This window comes from Lissotriton vulgaris, chromosome 1_2 (assembly GCF_964263255.1).
Source record: "Lissotriton vulgaris chromosome 1_2, aLisVul1.2, whole genome shotgun sequence".
Classification (NCBI taxonomy): Eukaryota; Metazoa; Chordata; class Amphibia; order Caudata; family Salamandridae; genus Lissotriton; species Lissotriton vulgaris.
The window spans coordinates 16,885,923-16,913,278 of NC_141686.1; the positions used below are offsets into that span (position 1 = coordinate 16,885,923).

At 47.1% G+C, this 27,356-nt stretch overlaps 1 protein-coding gene across 1 annotated transcript in view; it reads right to left on the reverse strand.

Annotated features, from left to right (window-relative positions):
* Window positions 1-27,356, reverse strand: part of SMC1B (structural maintenance of chromosomes 1B) — a 2,420,665-nt gene that overhangs the window by 796,777 nt on the left and 1,596,532 nt on the right. The window contains exon 16 of the mRNA XM_086952745.1: window positions 19,328-19,469. Within this exon, the coding sequence (XP_086808871.1) occupies window positions 19,328-19,469 (142 nt within the window). The remainder of the gene's footprint in view (window positions 1-19,327; window positions 19,470-27,356) is intronic.

Genomic DNA, 27,356 nt, shown 5'->3' on the forward strand with positions numbered 1-27,356 from the left:
CTCCATCTTGATGGAGCTGAGAGGCTTCAAGGGTAAAGGTAAAGTTTATAGTTAAAGCTGTTGTTCGCCCTAAGCGAACCGGAGAGAACCGGCCAGAGCTGAATCTAATCAGGAAGTGTTCCTGGGCTCAGGTCTCTAGACGAAACATGCGTGGGAGCGTCTAGCGCAAGGAGCCTGGTGCATTGGATCGGTGGGAGGAAGCTGCTGGCTGGAACTTTCCATGAGGAAACAGCATTCTATATTAGTGAAGTGCAGAGGCGGAGTCAGTCAGTCGAGTTGAGTTGGAGGAGCGGTGAGGAGTAAAGCTGGAGTGGTAGAAGAGTGAGGAGCTGTTGGAGTAGGAGAGAGAGAGGGTTCAAGCTAGAGAGAGCTGAGTTGAATTGGAGGAGCAGAGAGTGTTGGTAGAGTTGGAGGAGTGGAATTGCAAGAGGAGAAGAGACAGGACATGCTTGGAACAGAGAGAAGATAAACAGACAGTCAGTGTGCTGGAACTGAAGGAAGCAGTCAGAAGCAGTTATCAGGAAGAGGTGTGAATAGCTGGAGTCTGAAGTAATGCCTTTTAGAAGAGATATCGTGGATTAACCTGTGGGAGCAGCTGGAGTTAATTGGACATTGGCACAGAGACATTTAAAACAGAGTGAACAAGCTAGTGGAGCGAACGAGTATCAGAGCGGCAGAAACCATTAGACTGAAGCTGGAAGGTGGAGAGAGTCCGTGGGGGAGAGAAATCCAGTGCAAAGTGATCAGCGCAGAGGTGTATCCAAGAGTGCAGGAGAGAGAGAGAATCTGAGATGAGCCAAGGCACAGACGAGAGAGGAACCCAGATGACAGCTAGAACAAGACTTCACACTAATCAGGTGATATCGGTCCTGTCATATTAGTTTACTTTACACTTACACCTTAATCTTGTCTTTATTCCCTAGGCTATTGTATTGCTAATCCTTTTCCTTGCAGCAGTGTGTTCTATCTATAGTCTTTGTCAGTTACATGTGGATGTGTCCATTATAATACAGATCTGTGTATGTGTTTATATTGTTAAAATAAAGCAGCCCTAGTTCTTAGTGAACTGACATGTGTCTTGTATTCTTGTTCAATCACGGTAAATAATGTTCCTAGTTGAGAGTTGTTTGCATGAACGGATGTGAAATCCCAATCAGGTAATTATTTCTTGACTTCAGAATAATGTTTTTAATTAATTAGGATATTTTCCTTTCAACAATGAAAAGCACTTGGGGTGCTTTTTAAATGGAACATTTTATCCTGCAAGATTAATGAAACTTGTTTTCTTGTCCTAGGTTGTTGGGTTGTGGTGTTCGGTGTGTGCGTCGGCCCACCCCCCTCCCACTCCCTTTATTATTTTAGTTTTTTACTTTCATGTTTTTATGTTAGTTTATTATTTTTGGAAGATGGAACCAGACCAGACCGGATTGGTGGTGGATGGCCGCATCGGAGGAAGTGCATCCTTGGTACCGGATACAGAAGATGCAGGGTGGTGACCTACACTGATGTCCCAAAATTGACTGCCTTGAACCCCAATGTTAGGACATTGGACTTACAACCTGCAATTGGCTAAGCTCGTCATGAGCATGGAAGGGGTTCTATGTTGGCTGCGTCAGCGGTCAGGTTCAAACTACATATAAAATAACTTTGGATATATTTTTGACAAAGCCAGTAGTTAAAAATGTTTTTCTTTATTTCAAAAGAACCCATTATGATATGATTTCCCGCAAAAGGATTTTGTTATTCCTTGGCCTGCATTATTCCCATGTTTTTCTTTGCAATCACTACGAACAGGCCCCACTTTTTAAAAAAAAAAATGTTTTCATGGTTTTGATGTTTATGTAGTACTATCTTTGCTTTTTAGGATGCAGTCACCTATTATAGTTTTCCTGTTTTCTGCAAAACAGTATGGAGGAATGGGAGGAAAAAAAAAATGGTGGTGCACACATGTGTTCCACGGTGTGATGAAAACTAGGTGCTAACTGTTTTGTGCTTTTATGTATGCACCACGTTTAGATAAATTTTATAATGCATAGTGCTACACCAGCTATTTTGTAGGAATGGGGTTGTCTTTATTTTCCTGTTATTACACTTTCACTTTGATTGATCAAAGGGTGGTTACCCTAGACTTTAGGTTGTCCTGGGAGGTGTGTCTTTTAGTATGATTATGTCCTACATCTATTAGTGATGTTTGCCCAGACCTTGAGAACCGTTTGTCATGTTTACTTCTCAGATTTCACCAAATTTTTTCCTTAAGTTGACCAATGTCAGTAGGCCTCATTTAGGCCCTTTTGTTGTTTCATCATTAGAAGTTGAAACACATTTAGTTCTTAAGTTGTCCGAAGTAGGTAGGCCCCATTTAGGCCCCTTGCTGTTTTCATTCAACACATAAGTCCCTACATCACTAGATTTCACCAGTTATCACTAGAAGTTGAGGCACATTTAGTTTGAGGATGCTTTGGTTAGTTTCTGTTCTTATCAGTTCACATCTTAGATATGTTTCAGCATTCAAGACAAGGGTGCTTTGATTTGTTTTCAGTTAGTTGTTAGATTTGTATTCCCTACATTAAGTTTCAGGTGGAATTTCCTTAAGTTGTCATTCATTTTAGAGAGTTTTTTGGTTTTTGATTTGTTGATAGATTATGTTGATGTTTGTTTATATGGATGTTGTTGTTTATAGATGTTCGCAAAATAAAGTCTAAGGGTGGAATGTCTTGGCAGGGTTTTTGGCTCTATTTAGCAGTGATATAGACTTTAATCTTGCTCACATCTAGGATAGGTATTCTTAGCTTGTGTTGGCCCTTTTAAGCCCTTTCTTCCAGACCTAGAAGAGGCCATCTATTGCCTATTGGCTTTGGCCTGTTATTTTTGCTTATAGTAGAGGTTGGATCCTGTGGTCCTGACTTTATTTTACACATTGGTATGGTTTATGTAGGTACTCTGACAGAGCTAAGGGTTATTTCATCCTTCTCAGGCGTACAGGCCTAGAACTAGAGGGACTCCATCTTGATGGAGCTGAGAGGCTTCAAGGGTAAAGGTAAAGTTTATAGTTAAAGCTGTTGTTCGCCCTAAGCGAACCGGAGAGAACCGGCCAGAGCTGAATCTAATCAGGAAGTGTTCCTGGGCTCAGGTCTCTAGACGAAACATGCGTGGGAGCGTCTAGCGCAAGGAGCCTGGTGCATGGGATCGGTGGGAGGAAGCTGCTGGCTGGAACTTTCCATGAGGAAACAGCATTCTATATTAGTGAAGTGCAGAGGCGGAGTCAGTCAGTCGAGTTGAGTTGGAGGAGCGGTGAGGAGTCAAGCTGGAGTGGTAGAAGAGTGAGGAGCTGTTGGAGTAGGCGAGAGAGAGGGTTCAAGCTAGAGAGAGCTGAGTTGAATTGGAGGAGCAGAGAGTGTTGGTAGAGTTGGAGGAGTGGAATTGCAAGAGGAGAAGAGACAGGACATGCTTGGAACAGAGAGAAGATAAACAGACAGTCAGTGTGCTGGAACTGAAGGAAGCAGTCAGAAGCAGTTACTTATCAGGAAGAGGTGTGAATAGCTGGAGTCTGAAGTAATGCCTTTTAGAAGAGATATCGTGGATTAACCTGTGGGAGCAGCTGGAGTTAATTGGACATTGGCACAGAGACATTTAAAACAGAGTGAACAAGCTAGTGGAGCGAACGAGTATCAGAGCGGCAGAAACCATTAGACTGAAGCTGGAAGGTGGAGAGAGTCCGTGGGGAAGAGAAATCCAGTGCAAAGTGATCAGCGCAGAGGTGTATCCAAGAGTGCAGGAGAGAGAGAGAGTCTGAGATGAGCCAAGGCACAGACGAGAGAGGAACCCAGATGACAGCTAGAACAAGACTTCACACTAATCAGGTGATATCGGTCCTGTTATATTAGTTTACTTTACACTTACACCTTAATCTTGTCTTTATTCCCTAGGCTATTGTATTGCTAATCCTTTTCTTTGCAGCGGTGTGTTCTATCTATAGTCTTTGTCAGTTACATGTGGATGTGTCCATTATAATACAGATCTGTGTATGTGTTTATATTGTTAAAATAAAGCAGCCCTAGCTCTTAGTGAACTGACATGTGCCTTGTATTCTTGTTCAATCACGGTAAATAATGTTCCTAGTTGAGAGTTGTTTGCATGAACGGATGTGAAATCCCGATCAGGTAAGTAGTGATCAAACAAATAGGGAGCGAGTGGACCTTTGATGCCAGGAACAGAAGGTACATCTTATCATTTGGAAAACTGTACTAACTTTCATTATCATAGTTTCATCCCAAGTAGATAAATGAGAAATTGTTCCCATAGGTGTTCATAGGAAAGTGGTCGTCATTGGTAAGTGGCGTTAATGAGGGCGCTGGGGAGGAGACCAGCGTGGAGGTCTGCCGGATTGCGGGCCGTGTGTAAGTGAGAGCGCTGGGGGAGATACCAGCGTGGAGGTCTGCCGGATTGTAGACCGTTTGGAAAATGAGAGCACTGGGGCTGCAGACCCACGTGTGTAGACACACCAGATTGTGTGTCATATCTGCCCCAGGGTAGATTAGTCTGGGTCTGAGTGGCCGCGAGACTATAAGGTATGAGTGTGGTGTAGGGCATGGATATCCTTAGTAATCAGTGAGTATTCTTAGTATCCCTATAGATTTAGTGGTGTTTCTGATAATATGAGCTTGTATATTGCGAGTTCCCCATCCTCAGGTAGGTACACAGGTGCCTGAATAGATGGTCCTGAGGAGGGATGTGGTTACGTTCTGGCTGGGTTAGAGGGGCCCCTAGGGGCTGATCCCATCTAAGCAGAAAATCCGTCCATTACAGACGTCTGTCTTACACTCCCATCAGCAGTACCTGTGGATGTCGAAACTTTGCTTGGTTCGGTAACGGCTCATGCAACGTGTTGTCCCAAGCGGCTACCCATTCTGATGACGGCATTCGTTGAGACCTCACCATTACGATTAGGTGGCGGTGAGGTACGAGATGAAAGCGGCACACAAGTACAACCTTCCATGACCATTGCTGATCTAGACACCAATGATGGCAATGCTTCGCACATATGCACTATTTCTACTTTTTCGGACCTGGTCCAACTTTCACCTACTGTTGTAGACAAATTTTTTACCAGCCTATCTGAGTTAATGTTCTCTCCTAACAACGAGAATAACTTTCGAAATAGCGAGCACACAGCGTTCCCTGAACTCTGAATTCGGCCTTCAAGTTTTGATAAACAGAACTTCTAAAAAACATTGGAACTATTTTTCTTCCCGAAAGCGAAATAATTTTTTCTCCAGTTCCCAAAATATTTACCTTTTTTTGGCACATGATACTCTGCTTAAAGTAGAACTATTCTTAGAGAACAAGATTTCTATTTTTAAAATCTCTAGAGACAATATTTTGGCTTAGCCTCTAGCACATGTACAGTCTTGTATAAATATGTGATGAAATGGTCGAGACCTTTTTTTCTGTATTAAGAGCCATTTCATAAATGTAAATTTCGTGATTCATTCAGTCAACATTCTAAATGTACAAAAAATGCATTATCTGAATGACACCACTGCTTACAAAAAAAACCGTACAGTATTATACTCATTTTTCGTGTATATACCATTTCAAATGCTTACTATGTATTTTGGGGTGGGATGGAAAACACATGCATCGTTATATGTTTAGTATTGCTTAGTATTTAGTAATGATGGACATTATACGTGGAGTGGGTGTTGTGAATGTATCTAGACCCTAATTAAGACATTCCCGATTTATGCCCTTATGTGGTTATAACAAATCATATCCTTATAAAGGCATAAGAATCATATCCATATTAAGTCATAGCCAATGCAGCCCAAATAGGGCAAGGCTACTCCCATAGACTCCTAGAAAGCACAACGCGTTCTTAAACAAACCAAGCCTCCAGCAGCCTGGGAATTCCCCCTGCTTCTATTTTGATTTGTCCTAGAACTCCTGAGAGTCCTAAAAGAACTGCCAGTTCTTAGTGACGTCTTATGTCCAACCTTACGTCAAACTCTGCACCTTCCAGGTATAAATATACCAACATCTGCCTAAAGCAAAACACGGTGGTTTGGACCAGATCGGCTATCTACTTGCCCGACGCCCTGCTGATGTGAGTGCCGAAGGAAGCCGACCCTCCCTAATGACGCACTGAGAGAGACGCTGTCTTTTCTCCTGCCGAGAAATCCAGCTCCAGTGTTTCCCTGACACCCTCTCAGGTTCCTGGGAGATGGAGCCCTGAGAGAGAAGTACAAGACCTCCTTCATTCTATACCCAAGGTACGGAGCTGATTAGACCCATAGAGAATTCTTGATTTAGATTCTTGGCAAAAATTATAACTCATCTACTCCTTCCCACGTACTAGGCTTAGGTTAGGTACACCGGGGTAGGCGTATCTTAGAAACACCAGTTGAGTACGTTTAGTCATTATTTTATCATTGTATGTATTTTACCCATTTTAAGTATCTTATGGCTTAGAAACCATATAAATGCTTTTACAGTATTATTTCATAATACTCATTTTACTGTACGCACTTTACTTTATGATAAGTATTGCAGTTGTGGCAATTCATTTCTCTTGCATGAGAAAGAAGACTGCTCAATAAATAACCCTTTTATTGAAAACACCCGTCTCTCTATTTCTCTGCATTTCTGGTGAAACGAAGCATGCATGATTGACTGAGTAAAATAGATATCTATTGTTTCCGCGACTCTGAAGATATTCCTTATTTCAGGGGGAACAAAGTTGTCATGTTATATGGTTGTCAGAAGCTAATCCCTTCTTGTCTATTCAGGAAAGTTTATACCTTGTTTACTCGAAAAAGTTTTTAGTGACCTCTGAGCTAGCTGGCACACACACAATTAAGCCTAACATATTCAATAGAGACCTAGTCGACCTCCGTCCTACGTCTAAACTATTGTTTATGTTATTCCAATGTTAAGAGCCTATTGGGAATATAGGAACTACACTACATTGGGATGGGTGGACAGAAAGCTAAGGTCGCCCGGAGCCAGGTGGTGGCGCCTGGCGACGTTCCTATCTACAGGGGGACCTGTAGCGGGCCTGGACCAGGTGCCCAACAGGACCCCGTGAGAGCCTTATTAAATGGAAGTAGAGGCTCCGAAGAGCGTGCCTGCGGTTTAAGGACCTCAGTGAGAATGTTAGATCTCACTGTCGCGACGGGGAGCTCAAGAGCCAAGGCGTTGGCCGCCCTCGTCAGCACCACACTGTAAGCAGCCCTATCCTCCGTAGCCACGGTAGGAGGGGAGACAAAGCTAGTGTCGGGCGAAGTGTCCAGACTACTGGCTTCCCGTAGCTCATCTGCCCAGTCCTGATACAACTGGCACTCCCGTGCCTGAGGGTCCTCAGACCCCTCCCAGTCTCCCTCGCCCTCCATCTCCTGAAATTCAGGTTCAAAGGATGGGGCCGGATCATAGAAGAATTGCTCTTCTGCCGGTGCCGAATACGGTATCGAGCGATGCCAGTCCGACACCGGATCTGGACCAAGGGAGGGACCGGGGACGACGTCGTCTGGGGACGACACCCAGTGGGTCGACTCCGGCGGGGTCGTAAGGTCAACCAGCGGCGACCCGGATCCGGATCCAGTGGGGCCATGCGGCGCCGGGACCGCAGTCGCCAACAGCGCCGGAACCGAAGCACCTGACGGCGCCGGGGACGAAGCAACCGGCCCGCTTGGACTCCCAGACGGGGCAGCGGGGCCCGAGGGCGCCCTTGCGGGACCGGACGGAGGAGAGAACGACCTCATGGCCATGAGGAAGCATCAATCTCCGCCGGTGTCGCGTTCTGCCTAGGGACCAGCGGGTATGGAGCTGGCCGCGACGCCTGCGGCTCCGGCGGAGCCGCAGGGGCTGTGTCGCCCAAATCCACATCGCGCGAGCGTCTGGGGAAGTCGGAAGAGCGATGTCGCCTCTTGGACTTCTTGTGCCTCTTACTTGAGGACTTAGAGCCCGTCGAATGGTGACGACTCACCGAGGTTCGGCGAGTGTGGCCCCGCGACTGGTCCCTTGATCCCCTCCTGGACCGGGACCGTGAGCACTTGTCGTCGTGGTCGGCCCCAAAGTAATAGAGGCACCAACAGTGGGGATCGGTAACCGACATCAGTCGGCTACAATCGGCACAGGGCTTGAACTCCTTATCGGCACAGAGAGTCTTAAAGACTCGAAAAATGATCAAAATAGATCGAAAAAGTTTAGTCAAAAAGTGACTAAGAAGTACTGCTTTTTCCGGATCTGCGCTTGCCGGTGTGGAAAAAAGAAGAACTGACGTCAGCGCGCGAGGGCGGCGTCTAAGTACTAAGACCCCCCCACCCCCCCCCCCCCCACCCTCCCCCCAACGCGCAGGGGTACTGTTGCGCAAAACTTTCCGGATCCAGTCTGACGCCTGGGGATATTCTAAGGTAAGAAATCTAACACTAACCTGTTTCTTTCAGATGATATGGTATTTGACTATTAGTGCGTTTTGTCTCTCACCAGGTTGGAGAAGGCGCAGTTGCCAGGCAGCCAGCACAAGTGCATGATTTGAACCCAGGAGACTGGGTGGTAGTGAAGAAACACCCTAGAAAAACATGCTTAGCACCCACGTGGGGTGAACCACGACAAGTCATACTGATCACTACTACAGCAGTGAAGTGTACAGGTTTACCCAATTGGATTCATGCTAGTCACACCAAAAAGGTACCAGGCCCTATTGAAAAGATACAACAACTGAATGAACCAGTTGAAATAGCTGAAGGTTGTAACGTCGAAGAATCCAGAGCAATAGACTCTGAACAAATAGACGCGGAACAACCGAGCACAAGTCAGGAAACCAGTGGATGACATACCAGAAGTCATTATTCAAACAAGAAGCAGAACAAGATTAGACTAACAGGAAAGTAGTGAGGACCACAAAGGTGTAGAAGAACACGCTCACGAAAAAGTGAACCAGATTACTCGAGGCCTTAAGCAGGATCAGACAGGGAAAGAAGAACATACTCAGGTGAAAAGATATACCAAGGGTCCAGAGCAGGGACAGACAGGAATAGAAGAACACGCTCAGGCTACAAAAAAAGCCAATTGTAGTAAGACCTGAACAGGATCAGTTAGGAGAACAAGAACGGGTTCAGGCAGAAGAGGATCAACTTAAATAAGACCTGAACAGGGTCAGATAGAAGAAGAAGAAGTTCAGGTGAATGGAACAACAAATTCAGGGCCTGAACATGAACAAGTAGATAGTGACTCTGAAGAAGAGGAAGAACGGATTGTGCCTAAACATAACGAGAATAAAAGAACTTCAAAAAGAGAGAAAGAAGGTGAAATTGCAGTTATGTTATGTTAAAGGTGATTTGTAGAGCACACGTTCACCAGGCGGTTTCTTGACGCTGAGGGAGGACAACAGCAGTTGCATAATAGTGAATGGGGCTTCAGTCGTTTTTTGGATTCTGGGTACATGCTCCTCTCTGTTGTGAATAGTCCACTACCATATGCACTTTGGCTCTTGAGAGAGAAGGCGTGATTTTGTGCCGCCTTGCTTGTTGATGTAATACATTGTGGTTGTATTGTCCATCTGGATGAGTACTGATGAGTTCCTTATTTTTGGAAAGAAAGGCTGTAAGGCAAGATGGACTGCCTTGTGCTTCAACAGGTTGATATTCAGAAGGAGATGAGGCGTTTGCTACCTGCAACCGACTTGCAAGTCCTGAAGGTATGCTCCCCACCCTTTGAGGGAGGGGTTGGTAGTTATGATCAACGAAGAAGGTATGCTCAGGTAGGAGAGACCGACTGATAGAATATTTCAATGCAGCCACCATCATAGGGCATTGAGCATGCCTGGAGTGCCGGCGAGTAAATTGTCGAAGGATACCGGTGCCTGTAGCCACTGCTTGTTGAGTTTCTCTTGAAAAGGATATATATGTAGAATGGAACTAGGGAGATGCAGGATGTAGGATCCTTCAACATGGTTATCCCCACTTTTTGCATGGTGTTGCAATGGTTTCTGACTAGTCTGACTGGGATCTTGCTAATCAGGACCCCAGCCTCTGTGCTTTCCCCCCTAAAATGGTTAAGGTAAGTACTTAGGTACCTCCCAAATTGGATACTGGTGTGCCCTTCTAAGTCCCTCGTATGTGGTACTGAGGTACCTAGGGCATAGGTACAAAAGGGGTTCCCCGTAGGCTGAAGATGGTATTATGCCACCCATGGGAGATTTCTAAAACTGTAACTACAGGCCTGCCCTTACAGCCTGTGTAAGCTGGTGCTAGCATCACTTATGAAAGATATAGGCTATATCTAAGGTCACTGGACTAAAAACCTATAAGTCACCCCTAAAGCAGGCCTTTCAATCCTGAAGGCAGGGTGCTCAGTTCTAAGTGTGAGGGTGCCCCTGCCTGAGCAGGACACCCCTAAAAGCTTCGGAGTTCATTCTACCGGGTTGTAAGTGCATTAGCTATTACGATACATAGAGTGTCCATGTGTTATTACGTGATGCCCATCTCACCACTGGCTGTAATGAACCCTGTCATGTTTAGTATCAAACATGTTGGAAACAGTGTGGAAGATATGATTCCATGCACTGTAAAGCTCCTCAGGGATGCCCTTGGTGCTCCCGGTACCAGTCTTCTAGTACCGGACAGCACAACATGGCTGCTGCCGAATAGAGACACAATTCTGCCCTCCTGCTGTTGAGCCAAGCTTGAGCAGGGGAAGGCAGAACAATAGGTACCCTGTCACAGGAAGGGGTGACCACCTCCCAGACAGGGTTTAATGTATTGAGGCCGGGTGGGAGCACTAGCCAGCAGAACTCAGTCTGCTTGTAGGGCATATTTGGTGCCCTCCTTGCATAGTCCAGTTCAAAAGAGCTCAGGGAGCTCCTGCTTTGGCACAAAACCGGGTAAAGGATACGGGAATATCCCCCCACTGACCGACTCTTCCCTTGGAAAGGGAACCCTGAATTGTCCCAACCCTTTCCTTTGGGTACTTAAGGACTTACCTGAGGGCGGGTCCCTAGATTTGTTGAGGGACAAGATTCATTTCAAGATACCACTTCTTCTTCGACCATCTGGGCACTCTGGACTTCGCTCTGGGCATCAAGGCTGCAACTAGGAAGACTTCTGCTGCTCCAGGTCTCGTCGCCCTGCTCATCTGCTGCAACGCACATGCCTGTGCTCCATACATGAACCTTCCAAGGACGGTGTGCATTCCAAGACACCTGAAGGAATCTCCCTTGAAGTGAAGGAGTCACGTCCCTGCATCTGCAAGCACCACAACTAAGCTGACCGGTCTGCTGATCCTGGGATCCCACGGACTCCCGAAGGTTCAGCACACAGTGGGTGGTTATTCACATCCCTGGAGGCCTGCCCTGTCCTCTCACCAAGTTTGAGGCCATTATCCATTGTCAGAGCTGCAGGAACTGAACCCCTGTGCGCAGTGTTAAATTGCAGTTGCAATGGTTTATTGGCTTCCTTCCACCAATATCTTCGGGCTTCAAGTAGCCCCAACCTCAAGCTTCTTCTGTGACCTAGATCTTCGTCCTCACTGCATCACTTGTACCGTGGACCTGCATCTTTGGGTCGCTATTCGAAGTCCTCTTGCAACTTCAGTGACTCCGGCCTGTGGGTCCTCCTGAGGGTATCCTTTGATTTCTGTGGGTTCCCCTGATTGCTGAAGGCCTGCCCTGACTCCCCTGCTTGTGGTGAGTCACCTGGACCTTGCTGGTCCCAACACTGTACCTTCTTTACTTTCATCATTATTTGCAGTTGCAAAGGCTTGTTGTTGCTTCCGAAAGGCACCGACCGCACTTTCACCTTCTCAGCTGCATCTTGCTTGAGTCCTCCATTGAGTTCGACTGCGGTTTCCGACACCACTTAACACCTATGACCTGGCTTCCCTGGTGTAGGCATCCTGGTTCCTATGGTATCCACAGGTGAGGTAGCTCTCCAATGTTCTGTCTTCCAAAGGGTTTCTTCAGGGTCACTGGGAAGGGTCCTTCTTTAAATTTGCAACCGCGACTTACCCATTGACTTGCATTGAGCATGCCGTTGTGTTCCCACTCTGCACACGGTATCCAGGGTGTTCCTGGTTACTTACCTTGGGTGGTTCCTTTGGTCCCCGGCACTTCATCGTCTTCTGGGTATTGTCTTGACTTGAGTTGTGGTTTTCATACCACTATTTTGGTACATGGTTTGTTCTCCACATGCAACCACTGTGTATTTGTGTTACTTACCTGTTTTTATTGAAAAGTATTGTGTGTATTGTGTATATCTCCAGCTAGGAGATATCTGTATGTGTTAGTGAGTGTCTTAAAATAAATAAATATTTTTTGAAATACACTGTGTTGTTCTTTTTCATTTAATCTAAACCTATAAGATTATTTTCTGTTAAAACAAGCTGCTTTACAATCCTTCTGGACTAAGCCTGAAGGCTGCTCTCCACAGCAACCACTCAGAGAGCTTTCTAAGGTTGTCGAAGACCACTAAAATCACCATAAGGGTTGTGGATTAAGGAAGGGTGCCCACTTACATAGGTGTGCGCCTTATACTAAGCCATTGTCTCACACAGGATGCCATCATCCTCAGCAGGGATTTGTAAAGGTGAACTGAAAGAGACCTTTTTTGTATTAGCTCTGCGTTATTTTTAGTTGTCTCTCCTCAGACGGATAGTCTTTTTTTGAGGGTTGTTTTGAGTGTTGATCCTAGGTACATTATAGTTTTTGAAGGCTGAATGACTGACTTTTCTGGATTTAGGGTAAGTCCTAGCTCGTTGAACAGTGTTGTGCAGGCCAGGGTACATGCCTGTGCTGCTCAAAAGGATGATTTGTTGACCAGCCTATTGTCCAAATAAAGAGCACATGATGTATTTGTTTTCTTACAAAAGCTGCTACTGGAGTCAATAGCTTTGTAAATATCAGGGGGGCAGATTCAAGGCAAAAAGGAAGGACATTGAACTGGTAATGGCTCCTTGTTTCTGTAAACCATAGGAACTTCCTGAGGGATGGGTGGATGGGAACGTGGAATTATACATCTTGAAGGTCAAGGCTTTGCATGTAATCTCCTTGATTTAAAAGCATGAGAATGTCCTGTAAAGTTACCAGAAGGACTGTTTCTTGACACAGGAATTGAGATTCCTCAGGCCTAAAATTGATTGCCATTGCTTGAACTTTTTGCGGACCAAAAAGAAGCAGGAGCAGAACCCTCTTCCTTGTTGTGATGGAGGAACTGGTTCTATTGCTCTTTTTTGGCGCATTTTCACGACATCCCCTCCCAGTCCTCCTCCTCATCCTTTGAATGCCACTCAGGGTGAAAAGAGGCTCCAGGAGTGAACAGGGGCACAAAAACCAAACTCGGCACCGGGTCCGGCGTAAGACGACGCTGGTCCGTCTCCATGTCGAGATGGAGGCCAGGGGGCCCATCGGCATCGAACCCGGTAGTGGTGCTGTCGGAAGCGGTGCCAGTGGAGGCGTAACGAGGACAACTGGTGCCAATCAAGATCCAGGCCTGGACTCCAGGGGGGGCTCCGCCGCGGGAGCCCCCGACAGAAAGGACCTTGGTCCCCAAACCGAGTCTGAAGGGCGCGAAGGCGCGCCAGCGGGGTCTGTCTGCCCAAAGATGGCATGCTTCGCCTCGTAGAACGTACGAAGATTGGGCGGGAGTTGCTCAAGGTCCCGGAAAGGGAGGGAAACTTGGAGTCGACTCTTCAGGCTCCATGCGCGGAACCGCGAGAGGAGCTCCACCTGCGTGCCTCGTCGGATCGGCCGACCGACGAGGAGAAGTGGAAGAGCGACGATGCTTCTTCAACTTCTTCTTATGCTTCGACATACCCGACCCCGAGTGCAAAGACTTCGAACTAAACTGGTGATGGCTCTGCAACCGGTCCCTTGACCTCCCTCTCGACAGGGACCTTGAACAGTGACTGCCAGTGCTCAAGCAGCTTTTGGGACCGCTCCCGCGCAGCCTTCTGTGCCATAGACCGGCAGTCGGAGCACGACTTGGGGTCGTGGTTGCGCTCCAGGCAAAAGAGACATATGCGGTGCGGATCCGTCACCGACCTCATGCGATGACAGGATCCGCAGGCCTTGAAACCGGATATCCCTCGTGCACTTTCGGAGTCGAAGACTCAAAAAAGAAGTCGACAAAAGTAAAAAAAAAATTTGTCAAAAAACAACTGAGGTACTGCTCTTCCCTGATCTGCACTGGCTGGTGAGGAAAAAGAAAGAACTGACGTCAGCTCACGAGAGCGGCATATAAGTAGCTGCTGCAACATCCTCCCGGCAATCACAACGCCAACAACAGACGCGGAGCTGACCGCCGCCACCTTCCGATGCATAGAGGTACTGCTGACGGAAAAACTTTCCGGATCCAGTCTGACGCATGGGGGGTAATTTCAAGGTAAGGAATCTATAACTAAAGTGTTTCTTTCAGATAAACCCTTTCAATTTTTTGAGCAGGCAGTGTTGTTCCTTAAGGGGAAGGGGTCACTTTGGGACCCCTATACATTTGTGAGTTGGTTACCACCAACTTGAAGTTAGTGGTAAAATGCAAATGCTTTGCGACCGCATTCACGGTCACAAAATATTCATACATACAGCAGCAATTCAGTATTTGAAAGGGATGCCCTAAACACGCCCCTTCCAAATATCGAATTGCAAACCGATTTTGCGATTCGGTAACAGGTTACGAAATTGCAAAATAGAGTTAGATACATAAAAAAAAAAAACCTTTTTTGAGCTTGCAAACAGGCCGATTCTGCAAAATTATTCTAAAATTGCTAGATACATGTGGCCCGAGGGCCTTTCTAGTCTATATTTAACTTTGCCTTGCTATTAATATACCTTGGGACTCCCATCTCGATGACGTGGAATGATTCAAGCATGTGACCCTATGAAAGTTCCAATACTGGGGTAAGTGTCTCCTTCCGGAGCGATAACTGGGTCATAGGTTTTCTGTAACACTGAGTAAACGTCAGCATCAGTATTGTAAGGAGACAGAAGATCAGCTTTTGACTCATCATCCTGTGTGCAGCCATAATCTTTATCCTCCATAGCAAAGGCCACTAAATCTGAGCCGAACCTTTGGGCCCTTGGTAGAGGATCCATTAGTGGTTCATTGTTAAAATCTGCCCAGACCTTCTCCTTGTGGGGAGGGTTGCAGAGCCATCCTGAAAACTTTCAGTACTGCTAGATGGAAGGCCCTCACCTGCAATGGGTCAGTTAAAGGGCCAAAGATCTCGGGCCTCACCTTTTTAGGCGCTACAGGTTTAGCTTACATCGAGGAAGAGTTTGGGTTTGGGCAACAATGTCTTTGTGGATTTTTTGTTGGAAGTTTTCTTTGAAGAATGTTCCTTGGAAAGTCACTTATCTTTGGGGGGGAGAAAGTCTGCTTGTTAGTCTTCCTTCATGCCTTCGCTGTAAAATAGCTTGGCCTCCTGCTCATTATCAAGCCTTCTGTTGGAATCAGAAGGTTTTGAAAACATGTCCTGACCCCAGATACCACATTTGCTGTGGAAATCTTAAAGGGACATCTACTTTCTGCACCACATAAAAGGCTTGAGGTCTTAAGCCCTTTGAGGACACATTTGACCTAGTCAATGTGGAACCGCAATGGATTTTTTTGGGAAAGACAGAGAGAGGCCTTCAGACCTCATTGATGAGGGATAAAAGACTGGAAATTATGCTAGAGCGTTGGTTGATGGTGAAATGTAAAGGCCTGTAGTTTAGTAGAAAACAGTGAGGTTGCTAAGATATTGTTTGATTTGGAGAAATGATTGTAATGTTGATTGCAATATTGTACAGGAATACATGTATTGTATGTGCTGCTTTATACCGAAATAGGTCATATAATGTAATTCAAACCCATCCTTCTAGCTAAACCCAAATATACAAGCACATTTAAGCACAGCTGTCTAGCTCACCTGGCAATTAAGATTTTAATAAAAATGTTGGGTCACAACTTCAGCAAAGCTAAAAATCCTGCCACACTTTTGGCTCACCAATTCGGATTTCAACTCAAGCATGACATGACAGCTGTCAAAACTAGGGCCACTCACTAGCAGAAGCAAGTGATAATTTTCTGATAGTATTCTCCCACATCAGTTACTGGCAGCTTTCCTAAGGGCGCCCTCTCCCCAATTTACTCTGAAACCAACAGACTGCTCCTTAGCTCTCCTTAGATTCCTCCATAATATTTATAATTACTCCAAAGTCTGATGTCCACAATGCGTCAAATTTGAGGGTTGTAGATATAGCACACAAAAACTAGAAGTGGCAGCCTCAAATGTAAAACAGATAAAATGCTCCAGTGATAAAAAAAAACTTTGATTACCCCGAAATGTCCACATTTTTCAACTGCCAGTACATATATGTCAAAACAAGGTGTCTACCTTGAAAACCCCAAAAGCTATATGATTAAAACTGTACATAAACAAAGATAACTCAATAGGATCCCCCCATGTTACATCTGATAATTACCAATTTTAATTCAAAGATTGATTACGTTTAAGAAGTATGTGTAACTCCCACAGCATCAAAGAAAAGCTCATAATGCAGCAACCTTTCACTGCTGTCCAAAAAGGTTACCTTCAACCCTATTAGAAGAAAAGTCTCTGCTGACAATCAAAGAAAGGATGTACTTTTGTTTTGATTTCACCACCAATTCAAACAGGATTGCCTCTGCCTGTGTTGAGTGTGCCAAAAAGCATCTATTAGATCATTTATATGCCGGTATCAAGATTCATCAGCAAAAAAAAATGTGTGGTTTTGAATTCCAGCTCATCAACTCGGGAATATTTCCAAATCAAATCAAGGCCTCTTCGTAGTCATAGCTCATCCAGCATAGCCGTTAGTCTAACTTAAAATATCAGTTTTTAAAGTCCAGAGTAGGTCGTGCATGCGCTGTCCTTTCAAGATATGCTGTATTCACTGTATGGGCTTCCAACCCACCAATTGCCTTTTGATTTGTTCCTTCGATTGTCATTCAAAATTGCTTGCTTGCTAGTAGTTAATCCTTCCTCTTTGTCCTTTCTTTTTGTGTTTAGTCTACTCCCACAGAGCATAGCCCAATTACTGTTAACATTATGCTTCTGTGTTTATATGTTCATTTTAGGGACTATTTTTTTCTTTGAATCCTGCTCGTGCCACTGTTTGCCCGTCTTCGGTAGTTAAGCTTCAGCGCCCGACCATTAATTTCCCCAACCCTTTCAAATACTGTAATGAAAGGCCAGGCGCTTCAGGCGCTATTTTTGAAGTCGGCTCTTTAATTTTCTCTGACTACAAAGTGCAAATATTTCCCCAGAACCCCTCCCGCTTCATTGCTTGTTACATTAGCGAGCCTCGGTCACTGGACTTTCAGCAGCCCAACCTTGTATAACAGTTAAGGGCAAGGCTTGTGCAACTCCTGTCACATTCTTATAATGTGAACTAAAGCAACCTAAAGGTGTTGGAGTGCTTTACATGAGCGCTATTTACATTACACAATATTCAGATTACTTTTGGGGGGAAATTTTATAAAGCGTGAACTCGACAGACCAAAAGGTATTGAAGCGCTATACAAAAGTGCAGGATACATTATACTAGGTCAGGTTCATTTTTTTGTTTTTAGGTGCGCGGAGATTAAGTGATGCTGATACCTCCCCTGTTTATTATTTCTCCTCCACCTGACAAATCGGACCAGCATTTCTGCATACCACCTCCTCCTATGTAGCTGCATACCCCCTGTTGCCTCTTCCTGTCGTCCTCCTCCTTTCAGAGCTCTAATTTCAAAGAACATTTACAGAAGCTCCCCAGGGAGTGTGAAGCAGTTTTTGTTATACAATGTGCTTTCAAGCGACCTGAAAATGTTGGGAGCGATTTACATAAGCGCTAGTCACATTACACAAGGTCAGATACATTTTTGGGGGCATTTTTATAGAGTGAGAACTCGACTGACCCAAAGGTATTGAAACTCTTCAGAAAATCTCCAGTTACATTACACTAGGCCAGGTTATATTTTTGTTTTCAGGTGCGCAGAGATTAAGTGATACCGATACTGTGCCTGTTTATTCATTATATTACCTCTACCTGACAAACGGGAGAAGCATTTGTCCCTTCCACCTCCTCCCATGTTGCTGCATGCCTGCCCACTGCCTCTACCTGTTGTCCTCCTCCTCAGAGAGCTCTAATTCCAAATCACATTCACAGCAGCTCTCCAGGGACTGTGAGACATGTTTTATTATATAATGTAAACTCTAGTGACTCGAAGTTGTAGCAACGCTTTACATGAGAACTAGTTACATTACACATGGTCAGATTAATTTTGGGGGCATTTTTATAAAGTGTGAACTCGATTGACCTGAAGGCATTGGAGTGCTTTACAAAAGCGTCAGTTACAATACACAAGGTCAGGTTATTTTTTTAGTTTTTAGGTGCGCGGAGCTGGTCCTGTCTATCCATTATTTCTCCTTTACTTGACAAGCAGGCATTTTGTTATTGTTGCTATGTCCAGTGGTCCTATACCCAGGGGGCTGCGAGAAAGGGTGGGCCAGGGGCTTGCTGGTAAAAATGGTGCGAGCAGTGTTTTGAATGGAAAACTCTGGAGAATGGTGCCTGGGGAATAGTGGCTGGGGGGAAAAGGGTCCTCCCCCATTGGAAAGTACTTCACTGCTTTTTTTCATAAGCTGATTAGAACTTTAGTGATGTAGTCACACACAGAAAGGTATAGTGCTGTTGACTTGCATCCAGCACTTGTCTTTCTGTCTATGCTTTAAAAAGCGTTGGAATGTGTCCAGAAATGTTTCCTGAGGCATGAATTTATTCCTGAATCACAGTGCATGAACCAGTGTATAGTAACTGTTATAGCTCTTTAATCCCTGGTGGCACAGCGCCCAGGATAATGTGCTGCATGGCTAAATATTTATAAGGTCCCAAAGAAGAGACCTATTGGCTATAACAATGCTTCTTTTCATTCTACGGATAGTCAAAAATTAGATGCAATAGTGTAAAGTATTAATTAATCACTGCATATTAAAAACGGAACATGGGCGGTAACAGTGTAAGGGGCCTGATATTCAAAAGTAAACTTAAACTTTTGTGGAAGTTTATGATTTTTCGTTATTCACAAAATTATTTTACGAGTAGTACCTATACGAATGTAGAGTATCCACTTTAAAATGGCAAGACTTATTTTTTTTGCGTGCACAGACTCTGTAGTTGTAAAGTTCCTACTAGTAAATTACCTTTGTGAATAGAGAACAATCTTAAAAGTACACACTATATTTGTAAGTTTACCTTTGTGAATGAGGCCCTATGAGTTTATGAAATCTTTTCGTTAACCACAATAATCCTATTTTTCAAAGATAATACATTCCTTACCTTCTTTAATTTTGCCATCTCTCCTTCATCAATTAACATTGTCTCAGTTAGCTTTCTGAATCTACTGGTCTCTTTTTCGAGCTGTCCACGACTAAAATCCAGCTGAATCGCCAAACGAGTCTTCTGGTTCTCAAACTCCAACCTATTAATACAAATGATTGGCTTTTAATGCTAATTTCTCATGACTGTTCCATCAGGATACCCAGAAATGTATTCAAATACAAGGTGGTTACAAATATAAAGCTCTGTTCCTACTCAAGAACGGGCCATCTTCCATTGGAACCACGTGATCATTCTTGTATTTTACTATTTCTACACAATTAAAACAGGTCCTTATTTCAGACACACCGAAAGCATGAAAACTGATATGTCCCATACAAGAGACCCATCAGGTGTTCAGATGTTACTTGACTAAACACACCCACTCATCTTCAGTTTTCGATTTAGCAATGATTCCACTAGCCGTCTTTTAAGCCATTAGTCTTTTAAAGCACACAGACAACCAAGAGTGTTTAATGGCGAAGAAGCCAGGAGGAAGGAAGCAAACATTAGCAAAACCAATAGTTCTGGCGTTATCAATCTGGTATGTTTTTTCATTGCAGGCACAAAAAGAAAAATAAACATATGCAGCCACCTATATTTGTGCTATATGCTTGAAATAAAATGTAAAAAAGAAGAAACATTTACCGATGTAACAACCGTGTTAGTGATTCGTTTTTCTTTAACGATATGCCATTCATTTGTGTCAAAAATGTTATTATTTGTGAACGAGATAAGAATAAATCACCAGCTAACAAAGCACTCAAATTGTAGCCACCTACAATTTTACCGTGTCGCACAAGTTACTACTTGTGTAACGATATATCTGTAAGAGACATTAGTTAGTGATAGATTCCTTACCTTAGAATATCCCCAGGCGTCAGACTGGATCCGGAAAGTTTTGCGTAGCAGTACCCTTGCGCGTCGGTAGGCGTCGTCTGCGGCTCTGCGTCCGTCGTCGGCGTCGTGGGCGCCGTGATGACGTCGTCGGAGTACTTAGACGCCGCCTCCGCGTGCTGACGTCAGTTATAAGCCACAGCTTTTCCGCGCCAGAAGCGCAGAGCCATGACAAAAACCGACACTGGTGCCAAGAAACTAGGGCCCTGAAAGGGGATGACCTTAACCCTAGATATCGGTTCGCAGAACGGGGAGGATGGGTGGGTCGGTAAGGAATCTATCACTAACTAATGTCTCTTACAGATATATCGTTACACAAGTAGTAACTTGTGCATCTGAAAGAGACACGTTAGTGATAGATTCCTTACCTTAGAATAGATACCCCAGCAATACCATCCCCGTGGTGGTGGGTCTGCGAACCAATATTCACACCAGAAAGTCCTGGAGAACGGAACGGCCGAAGTAGCCATCCCTCTGGACTTGACTGTCCAGGCAGTAGTGCCTCGCAAACGTGTGCAACGAAGCCCACGTAGCAGCCTGGCAAATTTCCTGCAAGGGCACACCTCGGCCCAAGGCAGTTGTAGTGGCCTTGGCTCGAGTGGAATGAGCCCGCAGCCCAACAGGTGGTTCCTTCTTAGCCAAGGAGTAACACGCCTGGATGCACATGATAATCCATCGAGAAATGGTCCTCTTGTGCACCGCTTTCCCTTTCTTAGCGCCCGCGTACCCAACAAAGAGTTGATCATCCACCCGGAACTGGCGTGTGCGATCCAGATAAAACGAGAGCGCACGTTTTGGGTCCAGACGGTGGAGCCTCTCCTCCTCTCTCGAGGGGTGCGGAGGCGGAAAGAAGGTGGGCAATGTGATGGACTGCCCCATGTGGAAGGCCGTGACCACCTTAGGCAAGAAGGAGGGCCTAGTCCTCAAAACAACCTTGTCCGGATGGACTGACAGGAAGGGAGGCTTACAAGAGAGGGTCTGGAGCTCACTCACTCTCCTGGCAGAGGTGATGGCTACCAGGAAGGTAGTCTTCAAAGAAAGAAGGCGAAGTGGACAGTTATGAAGCGGCTCAAAGGGAGCGCACATCAGAAATGTTAGAACCAGGTTCAAGTCCCACTGAGGCATCACGAAGGGAACAGGAGGAAAGGTATGAGTGATGCCTTTCAGAAATCTGTTTACTATAGGGGACTTGAACAGAGAAGGCTGGTCAGGCAGCCTCAGAAAGGCTGAAAGAGCCGAAAGATAGCCCTTGATAGTGCCCAGAGCAGAGCCCTGCTGGGCAAGAGAAAGAAGGAAGAGAAGAATCTCAGAGAGAGGGGCATTGAGAGGTTCCACAGCCTTTGCTGTGCACCATGCCACAAATCTGTTCCACCTGCAGGCGTATACCGTTTTTGTGGAGGGACGCCTGGCTGCCAGAATAATGTTGCAAACTTCAGGAGGCAAGTCAAATGGCCTCAACTGTCGCCGCTCAATCTCCATGCATGGAGGTGGAGACTGGACAGGTTCGGGTGGAGGACCGTCCCCTGCTGCTGCGACAGAAGGTCCTCCTGAAGAGGCAGACGAACCGGGGGATCGACTGACATACTGAGTAGCTCGGGATACCAGTACCTTTGTGCCCAGTCCGCAGCCACAAGGATGACTTGTGCCCGGTCGCGCTTGATCTTCTTCAGCACTCTGGGCAGAAGAGGTATAGGCGGAAAGGCGTACAACAGACCGCAGCTCCACTCGCGACGAAAAGCGTCTCCGAGCGAGTGCCGCCTTGGAAATTCCAATGCGCAGAACTGATGACATTGCGCGTTCTCTTCGGTGGCGAATAGATCTAGCCAAGGCTCTCCCCAACGCAGAAAGAGGCCTTGCGCCACGCCCGAGTTCAGACGCCATTCGTGATCCATCGAGCACCGACGGCTGAGTTCGTCCGCCCTGGCGTTCAGAGAACCTGCCAGGTGTTGAACCACCAGAGTCACGCCCTGATGTGTACTTATCTAGAAGCTTGTTGCTTCACATTACCTGAACTTAGACCAAACAGCGTCCTTCGTGACGGCTGCAACGCCCCCCAGCTCGCCTCCCCGGCGACGCACAGGCCACGCCCACTTTCGAGGCCACGCCCACTTTCGTGACCACACTTAAAAGCGCGCGCGCTGTGCGCCGCCTTCAGAAGTGTCAGAGCTCCGCAGGCAGACACGCTCTTTTAAAACTTGTAAAAATTGCTTTTATCTGTGTGTACTTATCTAGAAGCTTGTTGCTTCACATTACCTGAACTTAGACCAAACAGCGTCCTTCGTGACGGCTGCAACGCCCCTCAGCTCGCCTCCCCGGCGACGCAAAGGCCACGCCCACTTTCGAGGCCACGCCCACTTTCGTGACCACACTTAAAAGCGCGCGCGCTGTGCGCCGCCTTCAGAAGTGTCAGAGCTCCGCAGGCAGACGCCGGGAGACACGCTCTTTTAAAACTTGTAAAAATTGCTTTTATCTGTGTGTACTTATCTAGAAGCTTGTTGCTTCACATTACCTGAACTTAGACCAAACAGCGTCCTTCGTGACGGCTGCAACGCCCCCCAGCTCGCCTCCCCGGCGACGCACAGGCCACGCCCACTTTCGAGGCCACGCCCACTTTCGTGACCACACTTAAAAGCGCGCGCGCTGTGCGCCGCCTTCAGAAGTGTCAGAGCTCCGCAGGCAGACGCCGGGAGACACGCTCTTTTAAAACTTGTAAAAATTGCTTTTATCTGTGTGTATTTATCTAGAAGCTTGTTGCTTCACATTACCTGAACTTAGACCAAACAGCGTCCTTCGTGACGGCTGCAACGCCCCCCAGCTCGCCTCCCCGGCGACGCACAGGCCACGCCCACTATCGAGGCCACGCCCACTTTCGTGACCACACTTAAAAGCGCGCGCGCTGTGCGCCGCCTTCAGAAGTGTCAGAGCTCCGCAGGCAGACGCCGGGAGACACGCTCTTTTAAAACTTGTAAAAATTGCTTTTATCTGTGTGTACTTATCTAGAAGCTTGTTGCTTCACATTACCTGAACTTAGACCAAACAGCGTCCTTCGTGACTGCTGCAACGCCCCCCAGCTCGCCTCCCCGGCGACGCACAGGCCACGCCCACTTTCGAGGCCACGCCCACTTTCGTGACCACACTTAAAAGCGCGCGCGCTGTGCGCCGCCTTCAGAAGTGTCAGAGCTCCGCAGGCAGACGCCGGGAGACACGCTCTTTTAAAACTTGTAAAAATTGCTTTTATCTGTGTGTATTTATCTAGAAGCTTGTTGCTTCACATTACCTGAACTTAGACCAAACAGCGTCCTTCGTGACGGCTGCAACGCCCCCCAGCTCGCCTCCCCGGCGACGCACAGGCCACGCCCACTTTCGAGGCCACGCCCACTTTCGTGACCACACTTAAAAGCGCGCGCGCTGTGCGCCGCCTTCAGAAGTGTCAGAGCTCCGCAGGCAGACGCCGGGAGACACGCTCTTTTAAAACTTGTAAAAATTGCTTTTATCTGTGTGTACTTATCTAGAAGCTTGTTGCTTCACATTACCTGAACTTAGACCAAACAGCGTCCTTCGTGACGGCTGCAACGCCCCCCAGCTCGCCTCCCCGGCGACGCACAGGCCACGCCCACTTTCGAGGCCACGCCCACTTTCGTGACCACACTTAAAAGCACGCGCGCTGTGCGCCGCCTTCAGAAGTGTCAGAGCTCCGCAGGCAGACGCCGGGAGACACGCTCTTTTAAAACTTGTAAAAATTGCTTTTATCTGTGTGTACTTATCTAGAAGCTTGTTGCTTCACATTACCTGAACTTAGACCAAACAGCGTCCTTCGTGACAGCTGCAACGCCCCCCAGCTCGCCTCCCCGGCGACGCACAGGCCACGCCCACTTTCGAGGCCACGCCCACTTTCGTGACCACACTTAAAAGCGCGCGCGCTGTGCGCCGCCTTCAGAAGTGTCAGAGCTCCGCAGGCAGACGCCGGGAGACACGCTCTTTTAAAACTTGTAAAAATTGCTTTTATCTGTGTGTACTTATCTAGAAGCTTGTTGCTTCACATTACCTGAACTTAGACCAAACAGCGTCCTTCGTGACGGCTGCAACGCCCCCCAGCTCGCCTCCCCGGCGACGCAAGGCCACGCCCACTTTCGAGGCCACGCCCACTTTCGTGACCACACTTAAAAGCGCGCGCGCTGTGCGCCGCCTTCAGAAGTGTCAGAGCTCCGCAGGCAGACGCCGGGAGACACGCTCTTTTAAAACTTGTAAAAATTGCTTTTATCTGTGTGTACTTATCTAGAAGCTTGTTGCTTCACATTACCTGAACTTAGACCAAACAGCGTCCTTCGTGACGGCTGCAACGCCCCCCAGCTCGCCTCCCCGGCGACGCACAGGCCACGCCCACTTTCGAGGCCACGCCCACTTTCGTGACCACACTTAAAAGCGCGCGCGCTGTGCGCCGCCTTCAGAAGTGTCAGAGCTCCGCAGGCAGACGCCGGGAGACACGCTCTTTTAAAACTTGTAAAAATTGCTTTTATCTGTGTGTACTTATCTAGAAGCTTGTTGCTTCACATTACCTGAACTTAGACCAAACAGCGTCCTTCGTGACGGCTGCAACGCCCCCCAGCTCGCCTCCCCGGCGACGCACAGGCCACGCCCACTTTCGAGGCCACGCCCACTTTCGTGACCACACTTAAAAGCGCGCGCGCTGTGCGCCGCCTTCAGAAGTGTCAGAGCTCCGCAGGCAGACGCCGGGAGACACGCTCTTTTAAAACTTGTAAAAATTGCTTTTATCTGTGTGTACTTATCTAGAAGCTTGTTGCTTCACATTACCTGAACTTAGACCAAACAGCGTCCTTCGTGACGGCTGCAACGCCCCCCAGCTCGCCTCCCCGGCGACGCACAGGCCACGCCCACGTTCGAGGCCACGCCCTCCCCCGCCCATATCATGTGTTGCCAGCGGAAGCGCAGCGGACGAGCGCAGCGGGAGCACTGTTTGCGCGCCGAAGGCGCGCTTAAGGCAAGTCCGTCTGCGCCCGTCCGCGGCAGACCGGGGCACGGGGCCAGACCTCCTGGTCCTCACCTCCCAGATAACCGATACGATAAAGAGGAGCTCCTCAGCCTTCGCAACAAATACCTAAAGGTATGTGAGCACAGTATTGATCTCAGTATGCGTAGTCCTACAAATCCCTGCGAACACTGTGGCTTCATCCTCAATAAACATCCCAAAGCAAGTACGCCCAACGGCAACGCCCAACCAGAGCACAGTAGGAAAATCAGTGGTGCTCTGCTTAACTGTCGCTCCCTCAAAAAGCATAAACTAGAAGTATTTGACCTTATAACAGACAACAAATGGGACATACTATGCCTCACTGAAACTTGGCTGGACGAAGACTCAGACCCTGAAGTCAGGGAGGCCCTGCCCCCTGGATATGCAATTTGCAGGCAGGATAGACCTAAGGGAAGGGGAGGTGGCATTGCCATAATCTATAGAATGAATATGACATGCTCCCTCGAACCAGCTAATATAACAGATAGCGAAACTGGAGCCTTTTCCATCGGTATCGACAAAAATACGGTCATTAAAGGCCTACTAATCTATAGACCCCCGGGAGGTAGCAGAAACTTCGCGGAAAATCTCATCCAGAACGTCACCCCATCGGCTATGAGATACAGGAAGTTCCTTGTACTAGGGGATCTTAATCTCCACTTCGAAGACCTCAACAAATCAGCTGCTCAAGAATTGCGCCAAGAGCTGCAAACCTTACAATTAGAAACTGCCTCCCTCCTCCCGACTCATCGTCAGGGGCACCTACTTGACCCCATTTTTAATAATTTGGAGGATCTGAAGCAGGACACTCCCATTCCTTTGCTGTGGACCGATCACTTCCTAGTCCCCTTTCACTTCCTAGTCATGACTCACCATAATAAAACTCACCATAGCGCCAATAAACAACAAAGGAAATGGGCCAGTTTCTCCATGGACTCTTTTGAACATCACTTCCTACTAAACGGTTCCCCCGCAGACTTAGGAGTGGACGTTGACAGGGCTTGCATGGCCCTGGATGGACACATCACTAAAGCCCTGGACATCACTGCCCCTTGGGCCAATAAGGGCCCGGAGCGACAAACTAAAACTGCACCTTGGTTCAGCACTGCTCTTAGAGAAACCAAGGCAGCCTGTAAGAGGCTCGAACGCGCCTGGAGAAAGAACTACTCACCAGAGGCAAGAGATGTATACAAAGCTAGCATAAAAGAATACCACTTCCAAATTAGGAAAACTAAAGCGACCTTCTACGCTGATCGAATAGATAGTGCTAACTGCTCATCCAAGGAACTCTTTAGGATCTATAAAGAGATTACTACACCTCCCCCCGCTTTAGAGCAGGCCGACACCTCAGCACAATCCTGTAACGCCATCGCGGAATTTTTCCACAAAAAAGTACGCAACATTTACAACAGCTTCCCTGATGATGCCAGAACTGGCTCTAACCTTCTTCCTCCTCAGGAAGAAGCAACTTGGGAGGCAAAGATCGAAGACTGCCTCACAGTATACCAGGTTCCGTCGGAGGACCTCCTGATAGCCACTGCTAAAGAAATCAAATCAGGCTCCCCGCACGATCCTGCCCCTGCCAAATTCCTGGCCAGCGCCATGACTCGTCTGGCACCTTATGTTGGCCACATATTGTCTACCTCTTTTAACACTGGCAAGGTCCCTCACGGGTGGAAACAGGCAGTCGTACTGCCTCTTAAGAAAAAACCCAACATCAGTGCGTCCCAGCTTAGCAACCTACGCCCCATTTCGCTTCTACCCTTCTTCTCTAAACTGGCGGAAAAGCTGGTTAACCAACAACTCTCAGCACACATAGAGTCCAGAGGCCTCCTGCATACCAACCAATCGGGCTTCCGGGCCCGCCACTCCACAGAATCAGCCCTCCTTTTTTCGACCGAGGCACTGAGGAAGCACGTGGACGCCGGTCATGTGGCAGCACTAGTGCTCCTGGACCTCAGTGCTGCCTTCGACACTGTAGCACATCATACGTTGCTACAGTGTCTGAAGAAAGGAGGGGTGACAGGCATGGCCTGGTCATGGCTGGAATCTTTTCTCACCAAC